Below are 20,817 nucleotides of genomic sequence, written 5' to 3' on the forward strand. Positions count from 1 at the left end.
TCCAAATAAGCAATGTCTAATGATCTGCCCTCCTCAATCTTTCTGATAACTTCCTCAAAATAAAACCGTATCAAGTTTGTGAGATGCTATTTTCCTCACACAAAACCATGTTGACTATTCCTGATCAATTTCTTGCCTTTCTAAATGTCCATAGATCCTATCTTTTAAAATTGACTTTAACAATTTATCCACAACCAAAGGCAAATTCCCAGCTCTATAGTTCCCCTGTTCCTCCTTACAATCTTTCTTAAAGAAAGCTACAGCATTAGCCACCTCACCTCCTTATAGAGGGTGTAAATATTTCTGCAAGGAGTCTGGCAATTTCCTCCCTTACTTGCATTAGATCAGGTTCTGGAGATTTAACTACCTTCATATTCTCTAAAACCTCAGAGTAATGTGAAATATGTTCAAAACATCAAAATTTATCTCCCTGCATTCTCTAGCCTCCAGTTCTTTCTCCACAGTAAAAACTGATGCAAAATATCTCTCCCATTCCCTGGGGTCCAATGGGAAGATAACGAACTTGATCTTTAAGAGGCCCTACCATGTCTGTCGTTACCCTCTTGCTCTTAATGTACAATCTTTCTTGGATCATTCTTTACCTTATCTGCCAAGGCGATCTCATATCCCATCTTTGCTTTCCTGATTTTTTTTCTTATGAATGTCCCTACATACTTTTTATATTAATTAAGAGATTCAATTGAACCAAATTGACTCTATCTAAAATAAGATTCTCTTTTTTTTTAATTCTTGATGAGAACCTCCATATCTTTATTTGTCTATTATTCCTTAATCTTACTCACCTTACTCCTCAGGCGAAAGTGAGGACTGCAAATGCTGGAGATGAGTTGGAAGCACAGTCGGCCAGGCAGCATCTGAGGTGCAGGAGCGTTGACAGTTCGAGCATAGGTTCTTCATCATGAATGCCTTATCCTTCAGGAACAGGAACATAATGTCTCTGCACACTATTGAAAGCCTCTCACTTGTCAGATTCCTTTTACCTGCAAACAGTCTACTCCAGTCAATTTTTGAAAGTTCTTGTCTCATGCCATTAAAATTTGCCTTACTCCAATTAAAAACTTTTACTTCTATGGAAGCTTATTCTTTTCCATAACCACTGTGAAACTAATAGAATAATGATCACTCGACTCCGTGTTCCCTGATTTTTTACTTCAGTCACCTGCTCTGGCTTATTGCCCAAAAGGTCAAGTTTTGCTCCTTCTCTAGTAGGAGCTCGTCCACAAATCGACAAAAAGAATTTTCTTGAACATTTAACAACAAATTCTCCATCATCCAATCCCTTAACATTATGGTAGCCTATGTCAGTGTTTGGAAAATTAAAATCCATTATTATTGCAACCTTATGTTTGCATATATCTGAGATCTACCTACATATTTCCTTCTCTGGGGGTGTCATTTTGGTATAATCCCATCAAGATGATCTTTCCTTTCTTATTTATAATTTCTACACATATATTTTCCCTGGATGATTTTTCAGAAAAATCAAATTTCTTTTCTTACCTCCCTTATCCTTCCTACAGGAACATAATGTCTCTGATCACTATTGAAAGCCTCTCACTTGTCAGATTCCTTTTACCTGCAAACAGTCTACTCCAATCAATTTTTGAAAGTTCTTGTCTCATACCTGGAATATTGAGCTGTCGATCTCTCAGCCAAGTTTCTGCAAAAGCTGTGACCTTCCAATCCCATGTTTCTGAGTTTATCAGCCTCCACTGTAAGACCTTTTACATTGAAATAAATGCTGTTTAGTTTTTCAGAGTTACTTTGTAATCTGACTCCTCTCTTGTCTTTCTTTTCTAATTGACTTGTTTTCTTCACATTCAGAACCTTTACTCATCAATCTTTCTATTTACACTACTATCATTGCTTCCTCACCTAACACCCTTCCTGGTAGTATAAAGTCTTCCTTAGTTGAATTAGCAAATGTCCCTTTCCAGTTCAGATTAAACCTGTCCTTTTTGAACAGGTGTTTTCTGTCTGAAGGGCCTGAATCCCTGAGCAATACCCCACCCCTTCAGCCATTGATTTATCACCTTTATCCTTTTGCTCCTTCCTTCATTCGATTTTGGCATTAGGAGTGAACCAGAGATTACTACTTTTAAGGTTTTATTTTTTTAATCTTCTATGTAATCTCTTAAATTCAGTTTGTAAGGCTTTAATCTGTACTTGAAATGCTTCGAGACATCCTTAATCCTAGCACCAGGAAAGCAACTGTCCTAAATTTATGTGTCTCTGACAGGACAGTCCCCTGTAACAACTACTCAATTTTTTCAAATACTGCCTAATATAAGAATCCTTTCGAGAGTCCAATAACTGACTGCCCCTTTTGTTTTCCTGTGAAAGACTATTCCTTTCAACAGTGCAAAAAACTGAATACCTATTTGATGGTGGAATACCCACCAGGGATTCTTATCTGATTCTAGTGCCATTTTACCACGTGTTCACACAACACCTCACCAATCAGCTATTTGCTGAAACACCAGCTTCCCAAGTAATTTCACCATCTTTAAAAGGTCACTGTGCAGCCAGATGAGTGGCAGTTTAGTATTGTTCCCAGCAATATAATAGCACAGCAACTACAAACCCATGCTGCCCGTGACATAGCATGCTCGGATGATGGAGCAGTCTATTTTGTATATACTGGATATCCCCCTCACTAGATTAGGAAAGCAGCGGAACCTCCTCTCCAAAACATGGGCTCTGCAATGGAGTCATGAGCTGGTTGTAGTGGATAGCCCTTATGTCTATAAAGGCACCTGGACTCTCAAACACAGCAGATATAGGAAGCAGGTGTAGGAATCACGGTAGCTTCTAGGGTAATGGTCACACATGTCCAGAAAGTGGTGGTTGAACATGAATGGAATGGAAGCCCTTCCTATTAATGAATCCTGCAATGTTTTGATGCGGCCATGTCCGTGCAATCTGCAACACCTTGCGCCTGTTGGAAGTTAACGATATTTTGAAATCCTACTGCCCAGGCTGTAACATGAAATGAAATGAACAAGTGTGATCTTTCATAGGTATCAGACTAAGGTTTGATACGAGTCACCAGTCGTGCTCAGGAAGGAGCCAGTCACGTAGAAATAAATCAGTTGGAGGCAGAGGCAGCTGGAGATTAATACGAAGAAATGTGCGATGATACATTTTGGAAGGTCAAGTGCATTGGAAATTATATAGTGATGGCAGAACCCTTAGGAGTATTGATATGCAAAGGGATCTGGGTGTGCAGGCCCACAGATCACTGAAGGTGGCAGCGCAGGTAGATAAAATGCAATCCAAAGATGTGCAGGTTAGGTGAATTGGCCTTGCTAAATTGCCCATTGTATTCATTGATGAGTAGGTTAGGTGCATTAGTCAGGGGAAATGTAGCATAATAGGGAAATGGGTCTGGGTGGGATACCTTTCGGAGGGTCAGTGTGGGCTTGCAGGGTTGAAGGGCCGGTTTCCCCCCTGTAGGTATTCTAAGGTGGTTTAGAACAAAGGCCTAGGGCATTCTTGCCTACATTGGAAGGGGCATTGAGAATAAGGACAGTCAAATTGTGCTGCAGCTTTATAGACCTTTACTTTGGCTGCACTTGAAATATTGTGTATAGTTCTGGTCATCACATTACCAGAAGGATGTGTATGCTTTGAAGAGGGTATAGAAAAGGTTTACCAGGATGTTGCCTGGCATGGGGGATTTTAGCGATGAGGAAAGATTGAATAGACTGGGTTTGTTTTCACTGGAATGCAGGAGTGTGTGGAGCGACCTGATAGAAGTTTATAATAGAGGGAATGGCATGGAAAGAGTGGAAAATATGAGGCTTTTTCTCAGGGTGGAGGGGTCAATTACTAGGGATCACAGGTTCAAGTTGCACAGGAGGATGTTTAAAAGCATTTGTGAGGCACGTTTTTCCCCACACAGGCTGGTAAGTGCCTGAAATGCACTACCAAAGGAAGTGGTGGAAGCAGACACAATAGCATTATTCAAGAAACACCTGGACAAATATATGAACAGGAAGGGAATAGAGGGATACAGATCTTGTAAGCGAAGACCGTTTTAGTGTGGAAGGGCAAAATGTGTCAGCACAGACTTGGAGGGGCGAAAGGTCAGTTCCTGTGCTGTATTGTTCTTTATTCTCTCCATGTAGTCAACATCCACTGCTCTACCTTCGTCAATCACCTTTGCCACCTCCTCAAAATTCATTCAAGTTAGTAAGACGTGATCTGCCTGCATAAGGCAATGCTGACTGTCCCTAATTAGGCCATCTCCTGCCTTGATAATGAGTGCCACATCTCCACCATGGAGTCCTGTACTTTTGAGGTATGATGGAAGCATGTTCATTTGAGGCATTTAAGAGGTTTTGGATGATTATATGGATAGAAGTTTTGTAAAAGGATATCATGAGGAAGCATGACGTCAAGAAATGATGCTCATTTGATCAGTCAGTGCAAACACAATGGCCCAAATGACATCCTTCTGCACCAAAACATCTGTAATTCAGTCAGGTTTAGCCTTGGCATATTTTGTCCAGGCCTATATCAACCATGCATTCAGTAGAGTTTAGTGTAATGTTTACAAGATATTTGAAGCAATGATTTCCACCTGTCACAGCAACCTTGACACCCTTGTCTGGCCTTTGGCCACTATTCATCTCTTGCTAAGCCATTGCCACTAAGCTCTGCAGGATTGAAATGTCACTGTTCAATTTCTAGGTGCAGATTGCCTCTGACCATCACTAAGCGTGTTTGCTCTGCATGCACTACAAATGGATGCTGAAATTATTACACACTAAACGTAGCTGCAGGCTGGAAGCACATGCTTCATATATTTGCTCTTCAGTGTCATAATGTCAAGCAGATGTGGATCCCATGCTTTGTTCATCAAACTGCCATTAGCTCCACCCACTTTGGTCATTGTCCTAGCTGATTGCCACCTGCATTTTGCATTGAGGCAAAGGAAAATGATGGCAGGGAATGCATCTCAAGGACACTGCATACTGGAAAACGCCTGCTGGTTAGCTACTTTCCCAGAGCCTCCATGTCTGTATTACCTGCACAATACAGACAGCCGATTTCAACGATTTCCCCGGAGGTCATGTTGCGGCTGTGCAGGACATTGGTTAGGCCACTGTTGGAATATTGAGTGCAGTTCTGGTCTCCTTCCTATCGGAAATATGTTATGAAATTTGAAAGGGTTCAGAAAAGATTTACAAGGATGTTGCCAGGGATGGAGGATCTGAGCTACAGGGAGAGGCTGAACAGGCTGGGGCTGTTTTCACTGGAGCATCGGAGGCTGAGGGGTGACCTTATGACCTTATAGAGGTTTACAAAATTATGAGGGGCATGGATAGGATAAATAGACAAAGTCCTTTCCCTGGGGTCGAGGAGTCCAGAACTAGAGGGCATAGGTTTAGGGTGAGAGGGGAAAGATATAAAAGAGACCTAAGGGCAACTTTTTCACACAGAGGGTGGTACATGTATGGAATGAGCTGCCAGAGGATGTGGTGGAGGCTGATACAATTGCAACATTTAAGAGGCAATTAGATGGGTATATGAATAGGAAGGGTTTGGAGGGATATGGGCCTGGTGCTGGCAGGTGGGGACTAGATTGGGTTGGACTATCTAGTTGGCATGGATAGGTTGGACCGAAGGATCTGTTTCCAGGCTGTATATCTCTATGACTCTATGTGGAGGCCCACCAGCTTGAGCTTAACTTCCTCTACCAGTCCCACCTGAACTTCCCTCAACAATCAATGCACAGGGACCCCTAGGAGCGATCATTACCTTTGAACTCTCCAACTGCTTGTGATGGCCCTACAGAACTGACTGTTAGTAACACCGAAGAGTATAGGCAAACCTTTCCCTTAGCTGTAACTGCCCCGAGCAGATGAATGAAGCTAAGCTCCTAGACTGTTTATACTATATCTGTGACTGATGATCCTGGGGTGTCCTGACTCTGGATTCCCCCCTCCTTGATTGGACTGAGGACAAGTTACCACCCACTTTTGAACTTTGCCTTTTGATTTCATGAACGTGCAGCTTGTTTCGCTGTGTAGGCAGCTGGCACAAGGCTGGATTGATTTTTAATTTAGTGCTATTCAATAAGATGTGGCCCTCCTGAACAGATCCAAACAGAGAAGCACAATAAGCAGCATGTTGGTGTCTGGGCAAAAAACATATTAATATGGCCTTTAGGTTCTGGCTGTAGTGCTTTCAGGCAGACACTGCAAGGCAAGTTGTCAGGTGCCCCTCTAATTTCTATGTTGAGAATTCTCAGCATTTAGATTACTCCTGATGGAAGGTAACACAGGAAGCTGCGTGTTAATGAGCTGAGATGCATATTTAAGTTAATTAAACAAGCAATAATACCCCCTTAAGAGACAACTTGGGGCATCCTAGTGAGAATATCATTTTGATACATGGAACTCTGTTAGAAGATGCTGCATGTAGTTCCTGACGTCACTGCCATATTTTTTGCAATAGTTAATGTAATCCAAGGCTTTAAGATTCTGCAAAATGTGATAGATTAAGAAATGTTCACATATAAAGGTGACCTTGTCCACTAATCTGTGAAAACAAGCATGCCGTTGCAGTTTGCCAAACTGCAATGTGGTCCTTACTGCACTGAGTGCAGGAGCAAGGAAGTTTCGCTGCAGATGCATACAGCCTGGGTGAGACCACACCTGATGTATTGTGTGCAGTTTTGGGACACTCCATGGAAGAACTGCAGTGAAGGTTCATTAGACTGATGCTAGAGATCGTATGAGAAGAGATGATGTCTTCTGGGCTTTTATTCATGAGTTTAGAAGAATGAAAGCAGATCTGGTTGAAATATACATAATTCTGAAGGAGATAGGCTGACTGGATGTGCAAACTGGACGTTTCTCCTGGCTTAGGGTTTCGAGACAAAGGGGTGAGGGTCTCAGTATGTGCAAGAAGATGGCTAATGTGTCAAAAATAAAGAAAAAAAGGAGGAATTGTAATGTTTGTTGAACACTTTTGGTGTTAGTTTGGTAGGCTGGATGATTGGTTTAGGATGCTGACAGCATGGTTTCAATTCCCACACCAGTTGAGGTCACCACGAAGGTCCTGCCTTTAGTTGAGGCATGGCAACACACTCAGGTTAATGTCACTATCAGGCATGTCACTTTAACAAGAGAGTAACCATCTGGTCCTCTGGGATTATGAAGACTTTACCTGAAATTGAATGCTCTATGTTCCAGTATTCCAATTTATGCACTGTAAGTCTGTCGTGTTTAGAGTAGTGACTATCATAGTTTTTGATGGATTATTTGTTTTAAAAATTAAAAAAAATTTAATACCCATGTTCTGTCATGCATTCTTTCCTTTTGGGTATACTATACATCACAATCATTGTATACAATATGCAATGAGACTTAATTCTTCCATATAATTTGGGCATCCTGAGTAGGGCCATTTGTTCCAATCCCTCATTGTCCTTGAATTGAGTGGATAGGCCATTTCTGAGAACATTCAAGAATTAACCACATTTGCTGTGGCTCCGGAATCAGATATAGGCTAGACCACTTCAGAAAGCCAGATTTTCTTCCCTAAACATCATTTGTGGTCCGGATGAACTTTTACAGCAATCAGCGATAACTTAGTAATTATTACTAAGACTAGCATTATAACCAAGGCTTGGAGAGGTGCACTGTTTTCTTTTCCACTTATCCACTGATGACAACAAATATTTAATATAACTAGTTGGTGATATGGCCAACCATATCGAAAAAACAAAAGGAACTATAAAGTGTTAACTTTATGTTGTGCATGGTTTTTTTCAAAAGGTGTCATAAATGCAGAGTTTCTGATATATTTGATTTGATTACTTTGATTTGATTACTTACAGTGTGGAAACAGGCCCTTCAGCCCAACAAGTCCACACCGACCTGCCGAAGTGCAACCCACCCATACCCCTACATTTACCCCTTTAACCTAACACTACGGGCAATTTAGCATGGCCAATTCACCTGACCTACACATCTTTGTGACTGTGGGAGGAAACCGGAGCACCCGGAGGAAACCCACGCAGACACTGGGAGAATGTGCAAACTCCACACAGTCGCCTGAGTCGGGAATTGAACCCGGGTTTTTGGCCCTGTGAGGCAGCAGTGCTAACCACTGTGCCACCGTGCCGCCCAACATATATCTGGTAATGTCTTCTTGAAAGCAATGGCAGGGGAGTGGCCCGCTCTTCCAGTTCACGTTTTTTGTTTGTTTGTTTTAGCAAGCAGTCAAAAAACTGCTGGAGACTGAGAGGAGCAGTGACAATGTGACTTCTTTGGGCATTATGCTTCACTAGTAAGTATGAGATAGCCAGCTTCAGTTCAGAATTGCAAATTGGTTTTGTAAAAATTGATTTTCGGTTCATTAAATTCAAAGTCCAAATATAGGCCGCTGTCATGTTGACCAGTGACATAAGAGGTTTTACTAAAATTTGTTCTCTGAATAAGCAGGATTTTTTTTTATTTATGAAAAGATGGATTTCTGTTCTGATAAAATTATACAGCATGGAAACCTGTCCAACTCATCCATGCTGACCTGATATCCTAAATAAATCTAGTCCCATTTGCCCCCTTCTCCATCTAAACTCTTTCTATTCACATAGCCATTCAGATGTGTTTTAAATGCTATAATTGTACCAACCTCCACCACTTTCTCTGGATGGTCATTCTATACACGTACCACCTTCTGCGTGAAACGTTGCCCCTTGCGTCACTTTTAAAGCTTTCTCCTGTCACATTAAGCTTATGCCCTCTAGTTTTGCTTCCTCATTAAGTGTATCAGTCCTGTCCTGATTTGCCATTCCAAAATGCAGCACTTCACATTTATCTAAATGAAACTTCCTCTGCCCATTAGCTGATATGGTTAAGGTCCCACAGTATTCTGAAGGAACCTCTTTCGCTGTCCACTACACCTCCAATTTTTGAGTCATCTATAAACGTACTAACCATACCTCCCATGTTCACATCCAAATCCTTTATATCAGTGATGAAAAGGAGTGGACCCAGCACCAATCCTTTTGGCACACCATTGGCTACAGGCCTCTAGTCTGAAAAGCAACTCTGCACCACCACCCTCTGTCTTCTACTTTTGAGTCAATTCTATATCTAAATGGCTAGTTCTCCCTGTGTTCCATGTGATCTAACCTTGCTAATCAGCCTACCATGAGGAACCTTGTGGAACACCTTACTGAAGGCCACTGCTCTGCTCTCATCAGTCCTCTTCACTACTTCTTCAACAACTCAGTCAAGTTAATGAAACATAATTTCCCACACACAAAACCATGTTGACTATGATTAATTAGTCCATGCCTTTCCAAATACATGTAAATCCTGTCCTACAGGATTCCTTCCAACAACTTGCCCATCACAAATGTCAGGCTCACCAGTCCATAGTTCCTTGGCTTTTCCTAGGAGAAAGTGAGGACTGCAGATGCTGGAGATCAGAGCTGAAAAATGTGTTGCTGGAAAAGCGCAGCAGGTCAGGCAGCATCGAAGGAGCAGGAGAATCCTGAAGAAGGGCTTATGCTCGAAACGTCGATTCTCCTGCTCCTTGGATGCTGCCTGACCTGCGCTTTTCCAGCAACACATTTTTCAGCTTGGCTTTTCCTTACCACTTTTCGTAAAGATTGTCTTCATATTAGCTAACCTCCAATTTTCTGGCACCTGACCTGTGGCTATCGATGATAGAAATATTTCAGCAAGGGAGGCAGCAACCACTTCCCTAGCTTCCCACAGAGCTATACCTGATCTGGTCCTGGGGATTTATCCAACTTGATGCATTTTAAGATGTTCTGCACCTCCTCCTGTGACATATGAATATTTTTCCAAGACATCGCTATTTATTTCCCTACATTCTTTGTCTTTTATATCTTTCTACTCAGTAAACAGTGATGTAAAATACTCGTATAGTGTCTTTCCCATCTCCTGCTGATCTTTAATGACTAACTTTTGTTTTTAGGCAGTAAAATTTATTTGCAGTTTGAGTATCTTATCTAGGGGTGGCATGGTGGCTCAGTGGTTAGAATTGGGGCCTCATGATGCCAGGGACCCAGGTTCAATTCTAGCCTTGGGCAACTGTGATTCATAACTGTATGTTCAATGGTTTATGGTTAAAGATTTAGTACAGATAATTCTCATTTAATGGAGAGAAATGTGGCGCTGGAAAAGCACAGCATGTCAGGCAGCATAAGAGGAGCAGGAGAATCCATGTTTCGGGCATAAGGATTTTGTCAGGAAGGGGCTGAGAGATAAATAGGAGGGTGGGGTAGGGCTGGGGGAGAAGGTAGCTGGGAAGGCGTTAGGTGGATTCAGGTGGGGAGTAATTGTGATAGTTGGAGTGGATAGGTGGGAAGGAAGATAGACAGGTCAAGAGAGCAGTGCCGAGTTGGAAGGTTGAATCTGGGATAAGGTTGAGGGAAGGGAGATTTGGAAACTAGTGAAGTTGATGTTGATGAGTCCCCAAGGCGGAAGGTGAGGTAATTTTCCTCTAGTTGGCGGGTAGCTTTGATTTGATGGTGGAGGCAGCCCAGGACTTGGCGGACGGGGAGTTGAAGTGGTCAGCTAGAGGATGATGGGGTGATTTGAAATCAGTTCAATTCAGTTTAATGTCACATGTACGAGGCATAGTGAAAAGCTTTGTCCTGTGAGTAATACAGGCAGATTAGAGTTAAGTAGCATAGATGAGTGAATAATAGGTAAATAGCGACAAAAATAAAAACACAGGTACAGGTATTCCTATAACAGTGGAGTGGAAATCTTTTCGAAAATGGCTAGTTGTGTGTGTGTTCAGGCTTCTGTACTTTCTCCCCAATGGTAGGCGTTGTAGAAAAACATTGCCAAGGTGGGATCGATGTTTGAGAATGCTGGCGGCCTTTCCTTGACAGCAGGCCTGGTAGATGATGGGAGTTTGGCCTTTGTGATTGTCCAGGCTGAGTTCACCACTCTCTGTAACCGCCTCCGATCTTGAATGGTACAGTTACCATACCAGGTAGTGATACATCCAGACAGAATGCTCTCGATGGCGCACCTATAAAAGTTGGCAAAGGTATCCACAGTCATGCCAAATTTCCTCAGTTGCCTGAGGAAGAAGAGATGTTATTGGGCCTTTGTAACCAGTGAGTCCACATGAAGAGTCCAAGAAAGCTTGTTGTTGATGACCACATCCAGGAGCTTGACACTCTCCACTCATTCCACCTCTGTGCTGTTAATGTGTAGTGGGGGGGGAAGAGTAACATCCTGCTGAAAGTCAATAATGAGTTCCTTGGTTTTGCTGGCATTAAGGACTCAGTGCACCATTTTTCAGGTCTTCCACCTCCCATCTGTAGTCTGTTTCTTCGCCATCTGAGATTCAACCGACGATGGTGGTGTGGTGGTGTCATCAGCGAACTTGTAAATGACATTAGTCTGGTATTTGGCAATGCAGTCATGGGTATACAGTGAGTACAAGAGGGAGCTGAGTATGCACCCTGGGAGGGGCTTGAATGTTGAGTGTTAGTGATAATGAAATATTGTCCTTAATCTTCACTGATTGTGGCTTGTGGGTCAGGATACTGAGGATCCAGTTGCAGAGAGTGGGGTTTCGTTGGAGATCACGAAGTTTAGTAATGAGGCTCGAGGGGATGTTGAAGAATGAACTGTAATCAATGAGTAGGATTCTTTCTTGGTATCAAGATGTAATAGGGAGGATTGAAGGGCAAGTGATATGGCAACTGACATGGATCTGTTTGTCCAATAGGCAAATTGGAGTGGGTCAAGAGTAGTGGGGAGGCTGGAGTTGATTAATGCCATGACCAGCCTTTCAAAGCACTTGATGACCACCGAAGTTTGGTGCTTGTATCCCGAAGATGTTCTGGTACAATGCAAGTTTCGGCAGCACGACTTGGCTATAATGTCACTAAAGTATTAGGGAATGGTATTTTGGAGAACGCTTACCTTAGTTGGCAATAGTGTGATTCCAGCAAGGATCAGTTCACACACTTCGTTCTATGCATGTGCCAATGTGTGCGCTGAAACCTCTGTGCCGTTCTGTGCGTGCGCTGATTCAGCTGCTAACAGAGCAGCTTTCTGTGAGGGATACTGTCGAGAACAACTTCCTTACCTTTTTTAAAATGTTCTGTGTTAAATTTACTTTTGTTTCACTAATAAATATAATTTCAACCTTCATTCGGGCAGTGCTGTACTTTTAGTTTTATGGGTGATTTTTTGAGAAATCATAAGTGATATTTCTGCTGGTCTGCCCCAACCCTACTTTTTCCATAGGTCCCATTATTTCTATTAAGTGATTTTCTACTACGTGAGATTTTGCTGCAATACAACTACACTGTTATAGGAGAAGTATCTGTATGTGATTTACAAGAAGTATAAATTCCTTATTAGCCCACAGTGATCTAATACAACATATTAACAACTGTGTTTAATCAGCTCGAGAAACATATGAAGTTGTCAAAGAAGGAGCTACCATGAGTATTGGTTTTATTTTATAATTCAGCAAAAGAGAGCTGAGAAACAATAAAATTGTGGAAGCTTACAGCACAGAAGAGACCCTTTGACCCGTTGAGTCTGTGCCATCAAAACTATACTACTACCTACACTAATCCCGCATTCCTTCACCAGAGCATTGAATGTGATAATACTTCAAGTGCTCATCTAAGTATTTTTTTTAAAGGTTGTAAGGTTTCCCACCTCAACTACACCGTTATGGACCAGATCAGACCCCCTCAAAATACATTTAAGAAGATAGCCTAGACGCTAATGTTTTTCTTCTTTTAAAAGCAAATGCCTGACAAATTGTTTCAGATACAACGTGATTGGTCAGACTACTGGATTTAAAGCAAAGCTGCAGTTAAAATACAACAAAAGAAAGAATACATTGAAGATTTCCAATCTCTCAGTAAACATAACAGAATAATAGATTAATAACTACTATCAGTTAACCGTTCCAACACAATAACACCCCATAAACCCATCTTTTGACAAAGGCAAATTCAGAAAAACAAGTTGTCTCAAATGCAACTCCAGCAGCAAGAAGAGAACCCCCAGCTTTCAGCTGTAATTGAGAAAGGACAAAAATGGCTTCCACCTCTTCAAGACCTGAGCAGCAACTGCGGAAAGCCAAAACTAAAAATCCCGGTTCTACGGGAGCTTCACCACATCCACTCAGATGGCTTCTGTTGTTCCAACTTTAAAAAAAATCTCTCAAGGCCTCAGGCTGTTTATTTTTAGTTTCTGATCAATAGCCTTTCATTTCTACTTTAAAACCACTCTTCAAAAACAAACAGGATAAAATACACCTCTTAAAGCCATAGTATCGTCACAACACTACATCCATCAATCAGTCACAGCACCATGAGTGGCACAATGTGTCAGTGGTTAGCATTGTTGTCCCAGTGCCAGGGACCTGGCTCAAGTCCAGTCCTGGGTGACTGTGTGGCGTTTACATGTTCTCTCCCTGTCTGTGTGGGTTTCCTCACACAGTCAAAGATGTGCAGGTTAGGTAGATTAGCCATGCTAAATTACCCATAGTGTCCAGGGATGTGCCAGCTAGCTGGATTAGCCATTGGGAATGAAGGGTTACAGGGATAGGGTAGGAGGGTGGAGTGGACTAGATGTCCCAAATGGCTTGCTTCCACACAGTAGGGATTCTATGATCCCCAGTTTATTGTCATGTAGATAATAATCATTTATTTTTAAGACTAAAGTGGTAGGCAAGTGATAACCTCTTATTTATCCACATTATAATTTGCATGCATTTGCCCACTCATTTAACTTGTGCAAAACATACCGAAGCATCTCTGTATCCCCCTTATAGCTTATCTTCCCACCCAAGTTTGTGTTGACTGCAAGCTTGTAGATATTACATTTAATTATGTCATACAAATTACTAATATATAATCTGAATAGCTGAGGTCCAAGTAATGATCTCTGTAGTACCTCATTAGTCACTGGCTACCACTGGGAGGGGGGAGGGTGGGGGGACAACATTTAGTCCTGCTATTTATTTCCTGTCAGCTAGTTCCCTATCTATGCTGAAAATGTGTTGCTGGAGAAGCGCAGCAGGTCAGGCAGCATCCAGGGAACAGGAGAATCGACGTTTCGGGTATAAGCCCTTCTTCAGGCCCGAAACGTCGATTCTCCTGCTCCCTGGATGCTGCCTGACCTGCTGCGCTTCTCCAGCAACACATTTTCAGCTCTGATCTCCAGCATCTGCAGACCTCACTTTCTCCTCAGTTCCCTATCTATGTCAGTACACTAGTCCAATCCCATACACTTTAATTTTGCAGACTAATTTCACTAGACCCTGTGTTCTCTAACATGTTTGAGACATAATGTGTTTTCCTTTGTGAAGACACAGCCAAAGTATGTACTTAATTGGTTTACCATCACTTTGTTCACTCTATTCCCCCACAACCTTTCCCCCCCCATCCTTTTGGCCAATGTCAAGATATTTTCTCCAATTTATCACAGGCAGCTATGCCTTTTACTATTTCAATGTTCTCTATTTAGGTTCAGATTATTGTCTCAGAATCAACTACATCACTCTCCATCTTAATAGACTAGAATGTCCTTTATTGTTATGTGTGCTCGAGTACAGGAGTACAGTGAAATATTTAGTGTCTCCTTTAATGGTGCCATTTTAGGTCCAAAGTATGTAGGTACAAATCTTGGATACAAAAAGAGAAATAAAAGAGAAAAGAAACTGCATTATCTTAAATGATTAATGGTAAAAGATAGAAATCAGGAAGGGTTAAAAGAATAAACATGATAAATATAAATGATTTTGATGTAAGCATAGGAGGTATGGTTAATGAGTTTGCAAATGAAGCCAACATTGGAGATGTATTGGACAATGAAGACTTTTTTTTTAGGTTAGATTCCCTACAGTTGCCCAAGGCAAGGATGGAACCTGGGTGCCTGGCGCTGTGAGGTAGCAGTGTGAACCACTGAGACACCGTGCCACCCCAAAGTTACCTCCGAGTACAATGAGATCTTAATCAGGCCAGTGGGCTGAGGAGTAGCAGATGGAGATTAGATTAGATTCCCTACAGTATGGAAACAGGCCCTTTGGCCCAACAAGTCCACACCGGCCCTCCGAAGAGTAGTCCACCCAGACCCATTCCCCTACCCTATATTTACCCCTGACTAATGTACCTAACACTATGGGCAATTTAGCATGGCCAATTCACCTAACCTGCACATCTTTGGATTGAGGGAGGAAACCAGAGCACCTGGAGAAAACAGGAAGAATGTGCAAACTCCACACAGACAGTTGCATGAGGTGGGAATCGAACCTGGGTCCCTGGCACTGTAAGGCAGCAGTACTAACCACTGAGCCACCATGCCACCCTACATTAATCTAGATAAATGTGAGGTGCTGCATTTTGGAAGAGCAAATGAGAGCATGTCTTGAACACTGAATGGTAAGGTATTGGGGAGCGTTGCTGAATAAAGAGACCTTGGAGTGCAGGTTTATAGTTCCTTGAAAGTGAGTCGCAGCTAGATAGGATAGTGAAGAAAGTGTTTGGTATGCTTTCCTTTATTGGTCAGAGTATTGAGTACAGGGTTGGGAGGTCGTGTTGTGGCTGTACAGGACATTGGTTCAGCTACTTTTGGAATATTGCATGCATATTGGTCTCCCTGCTATAAGAAGGATGTTGTAAAACTTGAAAGGGTTCAGAAAAGATTTACAAGGGTATTGCAAGGCTTGGAGGGTATGAGCTATTAGGAGAGGCTGAATAGGCTGGGGTTGTTTTCCCTGGAGCATCGGAGGCTGAGAGGTGACTTTAGAGGTTTATAAAATCTTGAGGGGCATGGACGGGACAAATAGATAAGGTCTTTTCCCTGGGGTGGGGGAGTCTGGAACTAGAGCGAATAGGTTTAGGGTGGGAGGAAAAAACTTTTAAAGGGACCTAAGGGGCAACGTTTTCAAGCAAAGGGTGGTGTATGTGTGGAATGAGCTGCCAGAGGAAGTGGTGGACAGTGGTACAATTACAACATTTAAAAGGCATCTAGATGGATCTATGAACAGAAAGGGTTTGGAGAGATATAGGCCAAATGCTGGCAAATGGGACGAGACTTATTTAGCATATCTGGTTGGCATGGACGAGTTGGACTGAAGGTCTGTTTGATTAGATTAGATTAGATTACAGTGTGGAAACAGGCCCTTCGGCCCAACAAGTCCACACCGACCCGCCGAAGCGAAATCCACCCATACCCCTACATTTACCCCTTACCTAAGGCTACGGGCAATTTAGTATGGCCAATTCACCTAACCCTGCACATCTTTGTGACTGTGGGAGGAAACCGGAGCACCCGGAGGAAACCCACGCAGACACTGGGAGAACGTGCAAACTCCACACAGTCAGTCGCCTGAGGCGGGAATTGAACCCGGATCTCTGGCGCTGTGAGGCAGCAGTGCTAACCACTGTGCCACCGTGCCGCCCACAATGCATGCTGTACATTTCTATGACTTTATCTATGACTCCATTACAGTGAGTTCAACAAATTACTGATAAGCATTACATTTCAGTAGCTCAGCGCAGAGGCTTCTACACATGGTCTGACCAGCCCTGCAACCTGCTGACTGCCTCTGCCAGACCCCAGTTCAACAACCATCCCTGCTACGTCCAGGTGTTTGCCTGCTCTGCTCCAGTTCTCAGAATTCGACAATACTATTGTCACTCTTGTACAGGCCTCATACTCCTCGATTGCCAACTAATCTTTTCTCATCGCACAATATATAATTGAAGATGGTCTGTTCTTGAGTTGATTCCTCCTCATGTTGATGTGGAGAACATTTTGTAAGCAGTCCAGGAATTCCTTCTATATGTATTTGTTACTGGTTTTATTATCAAAGATATATGCAGATTGAAGTTGTTTATAATTACGCATAACCTTTATTGCTTGCAACTCTAATTTCCAATTTAATTTCCCAACATTGAAACTATAGTTTGGAGGTCTATACATAAATCCCACTATCATTTTCTGCCCCTTCATGTTTCTGAGCTTTACCCAGCTTTCAAAGTGTTTTTTTCCTTCCATGTGCATCTCCAAGATTTATATAGTACTTCTGAATTGGAAGTCAAGGCTGCAATCTGCATCAGCACACTGCTAGGTACTTATTTTGGCTAAATGTTCTTTACTATAAGTTGAAGGATCACTTTATGCGGTTACGTTATTGTTTCTAGAAAGCAAAAACGGATGTTAGTGTAGATGCTAAGTGTCAGATTTTAAAATGAACAGTAATAGTGATAGCTTCCTCAGACTGAAGGTTCTCAAACATAGTGGTCAGAAGTGAACAACGTTAAAACTAATTTTGTTTTTCCCACTTGTTGAACTTCTAGGTGGTCCAGGAGAAGAATGAAGAATGTGATCATATTCAGTTCTTGATTGAGCAGAAAAACTCAGAAGAAGAGGCTTTCTCTGAAGATCTGGATAGGTTTGAAGAGAATTGTATCCAAGAATCCAGAATTAGCCCATATACATTTTGCAAGGCATTTCCTTTCCACATCATGTTTGATAGAGAATTTATGATAACACAGTGTGGGAATGCTGTATATCGGGTGCTGCCACAGGTATGTATTTTGTAAGAACTGTCAGCTAATTCACAGACTAAAACTTGTCAAAAAGTCTTATGGATAGGTTTTATGAGGATACCGATCCTAGAACAGATTATCACTCTATCTCTGTTGGAATGCAGATCAGAGGCTCATACACAGTTCCCATTTCAACAGGGTTGTAATGTTAATCTTCTATTCACCAAATTTATTGAGGATCAGGAAGATGCACAGACCTCACTAGCCAATTTTGTTAAGTTGTGCTGCTATCATAACAAAGTTACTGTGCTTCATCTATTAATTGTGACACTTTATTTTACAATACAAATGTGATCTACAGAGCTATAATGCAAATAAAATAATATCTGTGGGAAATGTTTTTAGAAAAAAATATCTCAATGTAAATATTATAAAAGATGCATCGCAATCCTGCCAATGAATTATGACAAACCCTAAAGCTCTTAATTCTGTGAGATCTTGAAGGATTTCAAGGGAGACTGATATCCCAATGGAGTATCTCTTGCAACAGTTTGCTTATTAGGAAATTAATAGTGATTTTTCTTTCCTATTGACATTATTGATGATTGATAGTGTGTTAGGTTTTTCAGTTTTTGAATATCCAGTTTGTTTGAGGACACAGCCTACATGTTCTCCAGATGTCTGGGAGCATCTGGAGGCATGCAGAAGTGCTATGACTGTTTGTTTCTCCTACTCAACATTATAGTAGGTTAATGGGAGACACAGTCGAAAAATAAGGTGATGGTAAAGCACAGTAGGTCAGGCAGCATCCGAGGAACAGGAGAATCAGCGTTTCGAACATAAGCCCTTCATCAGGAACATTCCTGATGAAGAGCTTATGCTCAAAACGTTGACTCTCCTGCTCCTCGGATGCTGCCTGACCTACTGTGCTTTTCCATCACCTCACTTTTCGACTTTGATCTCCAGTCCTCACTCTCACCTAATGAGAGACACAGGCTACCTGCTAAAGAGCCCATGAAGTATCCACACTGTGAGGGTAGAGGGAATAAGCATCTCATGCCTTCAACAGTTCAATAGTAAAGAGAATCATAGTTCACATGGGATTCAGGGTAGGCTAGCTGGATGGATACAAAACTGGCTTGCTCATAAAAGACAGAGAATAGTGGTGAAAAGGTGTTTTTCAGAATGAAGACAGGTAACTAGTGGTGTTCTACAGAGATCATTCTTAAGTGTTCTGTTGTTTGTAGTGTATATAAATGATCTGGAGGAAAATCTGGGTGGTCTGATTAGTACGTTTGCAGGTGAGACCAGATTGGTGGAGTTGCTGAAAGTGTTGATGATTGTGAAAGGATACAACGGGTTACAGATAGATTGGCGACTTGGGCATAGAAATGGCAGGTGGAGTTTAGATTAGATTAGATTACATTACATTACAGTGTGGAAATAGGCCCTTCGGCCCAACAAGTCCACACCGACCCGCCGAAGCGCAACCCACCCATACCCCTACATTTACCCCTTACCTAACACTACGGGCAATTTAGCATGGCCAATTCACCTGACCTGCACATCTTTGGATTGTGGGAGGAAACCGGAGCACCCGGAGGAAACCCACGCAGACACGGGGAGAACGTAAAAACTCCACACAGACAGTCGCCCGAGGTGGGAATTGAACCCGGGTCTCTGGCGCTGTGAGGCAGCAGTGCTAACCACTGTGCCACCGTGCCGCCACAATCAAGACAAATGTGAGGTGAAACATTTTGAAGGATGAAAATTAGGTGTGAATTATACTGTAAATAGCAGAACCCTTAGGAACATTAGCATACAGGTACATCTGGACCTGCAGGTCCACAGTTCCCTAAAAGTGGCAGCAACGCAGTGGCCAAGGTGATTAAGAAGGCAGATGGCATGCTCGCCTTCACCAGCTTGGGCATGGAGTACAAGAATTGGTAAACCGTGTCGCAGCTATATAAAACCCTTGTTAGGCTGCATTTGGAGTACAGTGCGTAGTTTCTGTCTCTACACTACCAGAAAGACTTAGACGCTTTGGAGAGAATGCAGAGAAGGTTCACCAGGATGTTACCTAGTCTCGAGGGCATTGGCCAGTGAGGAAAGATTTTTAAAAAAAAACTAGGATTTCTTTTACTGGATAGACAGCAACTGAGAGGAAACCTAATATGGGTCTACAAGTTGAGAATAGATAGAGTAAATAGTCAGACTTTTTCCCAGGATTCAAGTTTCAGTTACAAGGGGGCACAGGTTCAAGGTGAGAGGGAGGAAAGTTTAAGGAAGATGTACGAGGGACTGTTTTCACACACTGTGGTAGGAGTCTGGAAGCAGGTACGATGGTGACATTAAAGAGGCATCTGGATGGTTACATGAATAGGGTGGAAATAGAGGGATATGGATCGAATAAAGGTAGAATTTTGTTTTTAGTTTAATTAAGGCACCGTGATCAGCATGGATTTGGAGGGTGGAAGTGTGTGCTCCTGTGCTGTACTTTGTTCTCTTTTGTTCTTTGGTTTGTTCAAAATTAATTTTGCCTTGACTGCTCAGCTGGCAACTTGCAGTAAGCACCAGGTTGTGTATTCTTGATCATTAACATTTAGTATGTACCAAACCGAATTTGGCAATATAGAGGGGCGAAGTTTCAGATGAGGGAATGGAAAGTTACCAGACGTTCTCAGACGATGAGTCTAATAATGACTCTGATGAGGAATATGAGAGTGCACGTGACATTGGCTAGGCCACAGCTGGTGTACTATGTACAGTTCTGATCTCTGCACTACAGGAAGGATATATTGCACCGGAGGAGATTTAACAAGATGTTGCCTGGGATGGAGCACTTTAGCTATGAAAAGTGGCTGGAAAAGCTCAAGTTGCTTTGTTTTGAGCAGAGAAGGTTGAAGGGGGATAAATAGAGATATTTTATAATTGAGGAGCCAGGACAAGATGAATAGAAATAGGATGAATTAATCAGGCCACATAATTTTAAGGTGAAAGACAGGAGGTTTAGAGGGGATTTGAGGCTTTTGTTTCTCCACAGTATGGTGGGGGTCTGGATGCGCTGCTGGAGGGTAGTTGAAGTGGATAATCTCATAGCTTTCAAAGTTACTTGGTTGAGAACTTGAAGTATCATAACATTTAAGGCAATGAGCCTAGTGTTGGATGGCGGAGCTAGTGAGGACTTAGTGCAGCTTTTCCAATACCGACTTGATAGGCTAAATGACCTCCTGTTTTCTGGATGATTCTATGACCAC

The 20,817-nt window shown here is 42.2% G+C and overlaps 1 protein-coding gene across 3 annotated transcripts in view; it reads left to right on the forward strand.

Moving 5' to 3' along the window:
- The window catches only part of gucy1b1 (guanylate cyclase 1 soluble subunit beta 1), a 194,181-nt gene that overhangs the window by 82,189 nt on the left and 91,175 nt on the right, over positions 1-20,817 (forward strand). For all 3 annotated transcript variants that reach the window (XM_043708804.1, XM_043708805.1, XM_043708806.1), the window contains one exon: positions 17,369-17,599. In XM_043708804.1, coding sequence (XP_043564739.1) covers positions 17,369-17,599 — 231 coding nt within the window. The remainder of the gene's footprint in view (positions 1-17,368; positions 17,600-20,817) is intronic.

This window comes from Chiloscyllium plagiosum, chromosome 19 (genome assembly GCF_004010195.1).
Source record: "Chiloscyllium plagiosum isolate BGI_BamShark_2017 chromosome 19, ASM401019v2, whole genome shotgun sequence".
Lineage (NCBI taxonomy): Eukaryota > Metazoa > Chordata > Chondrichthyes > Orectolobiformes > Hemiscylliidae > Chiloscyllium > Chiloscyllium plagiosum.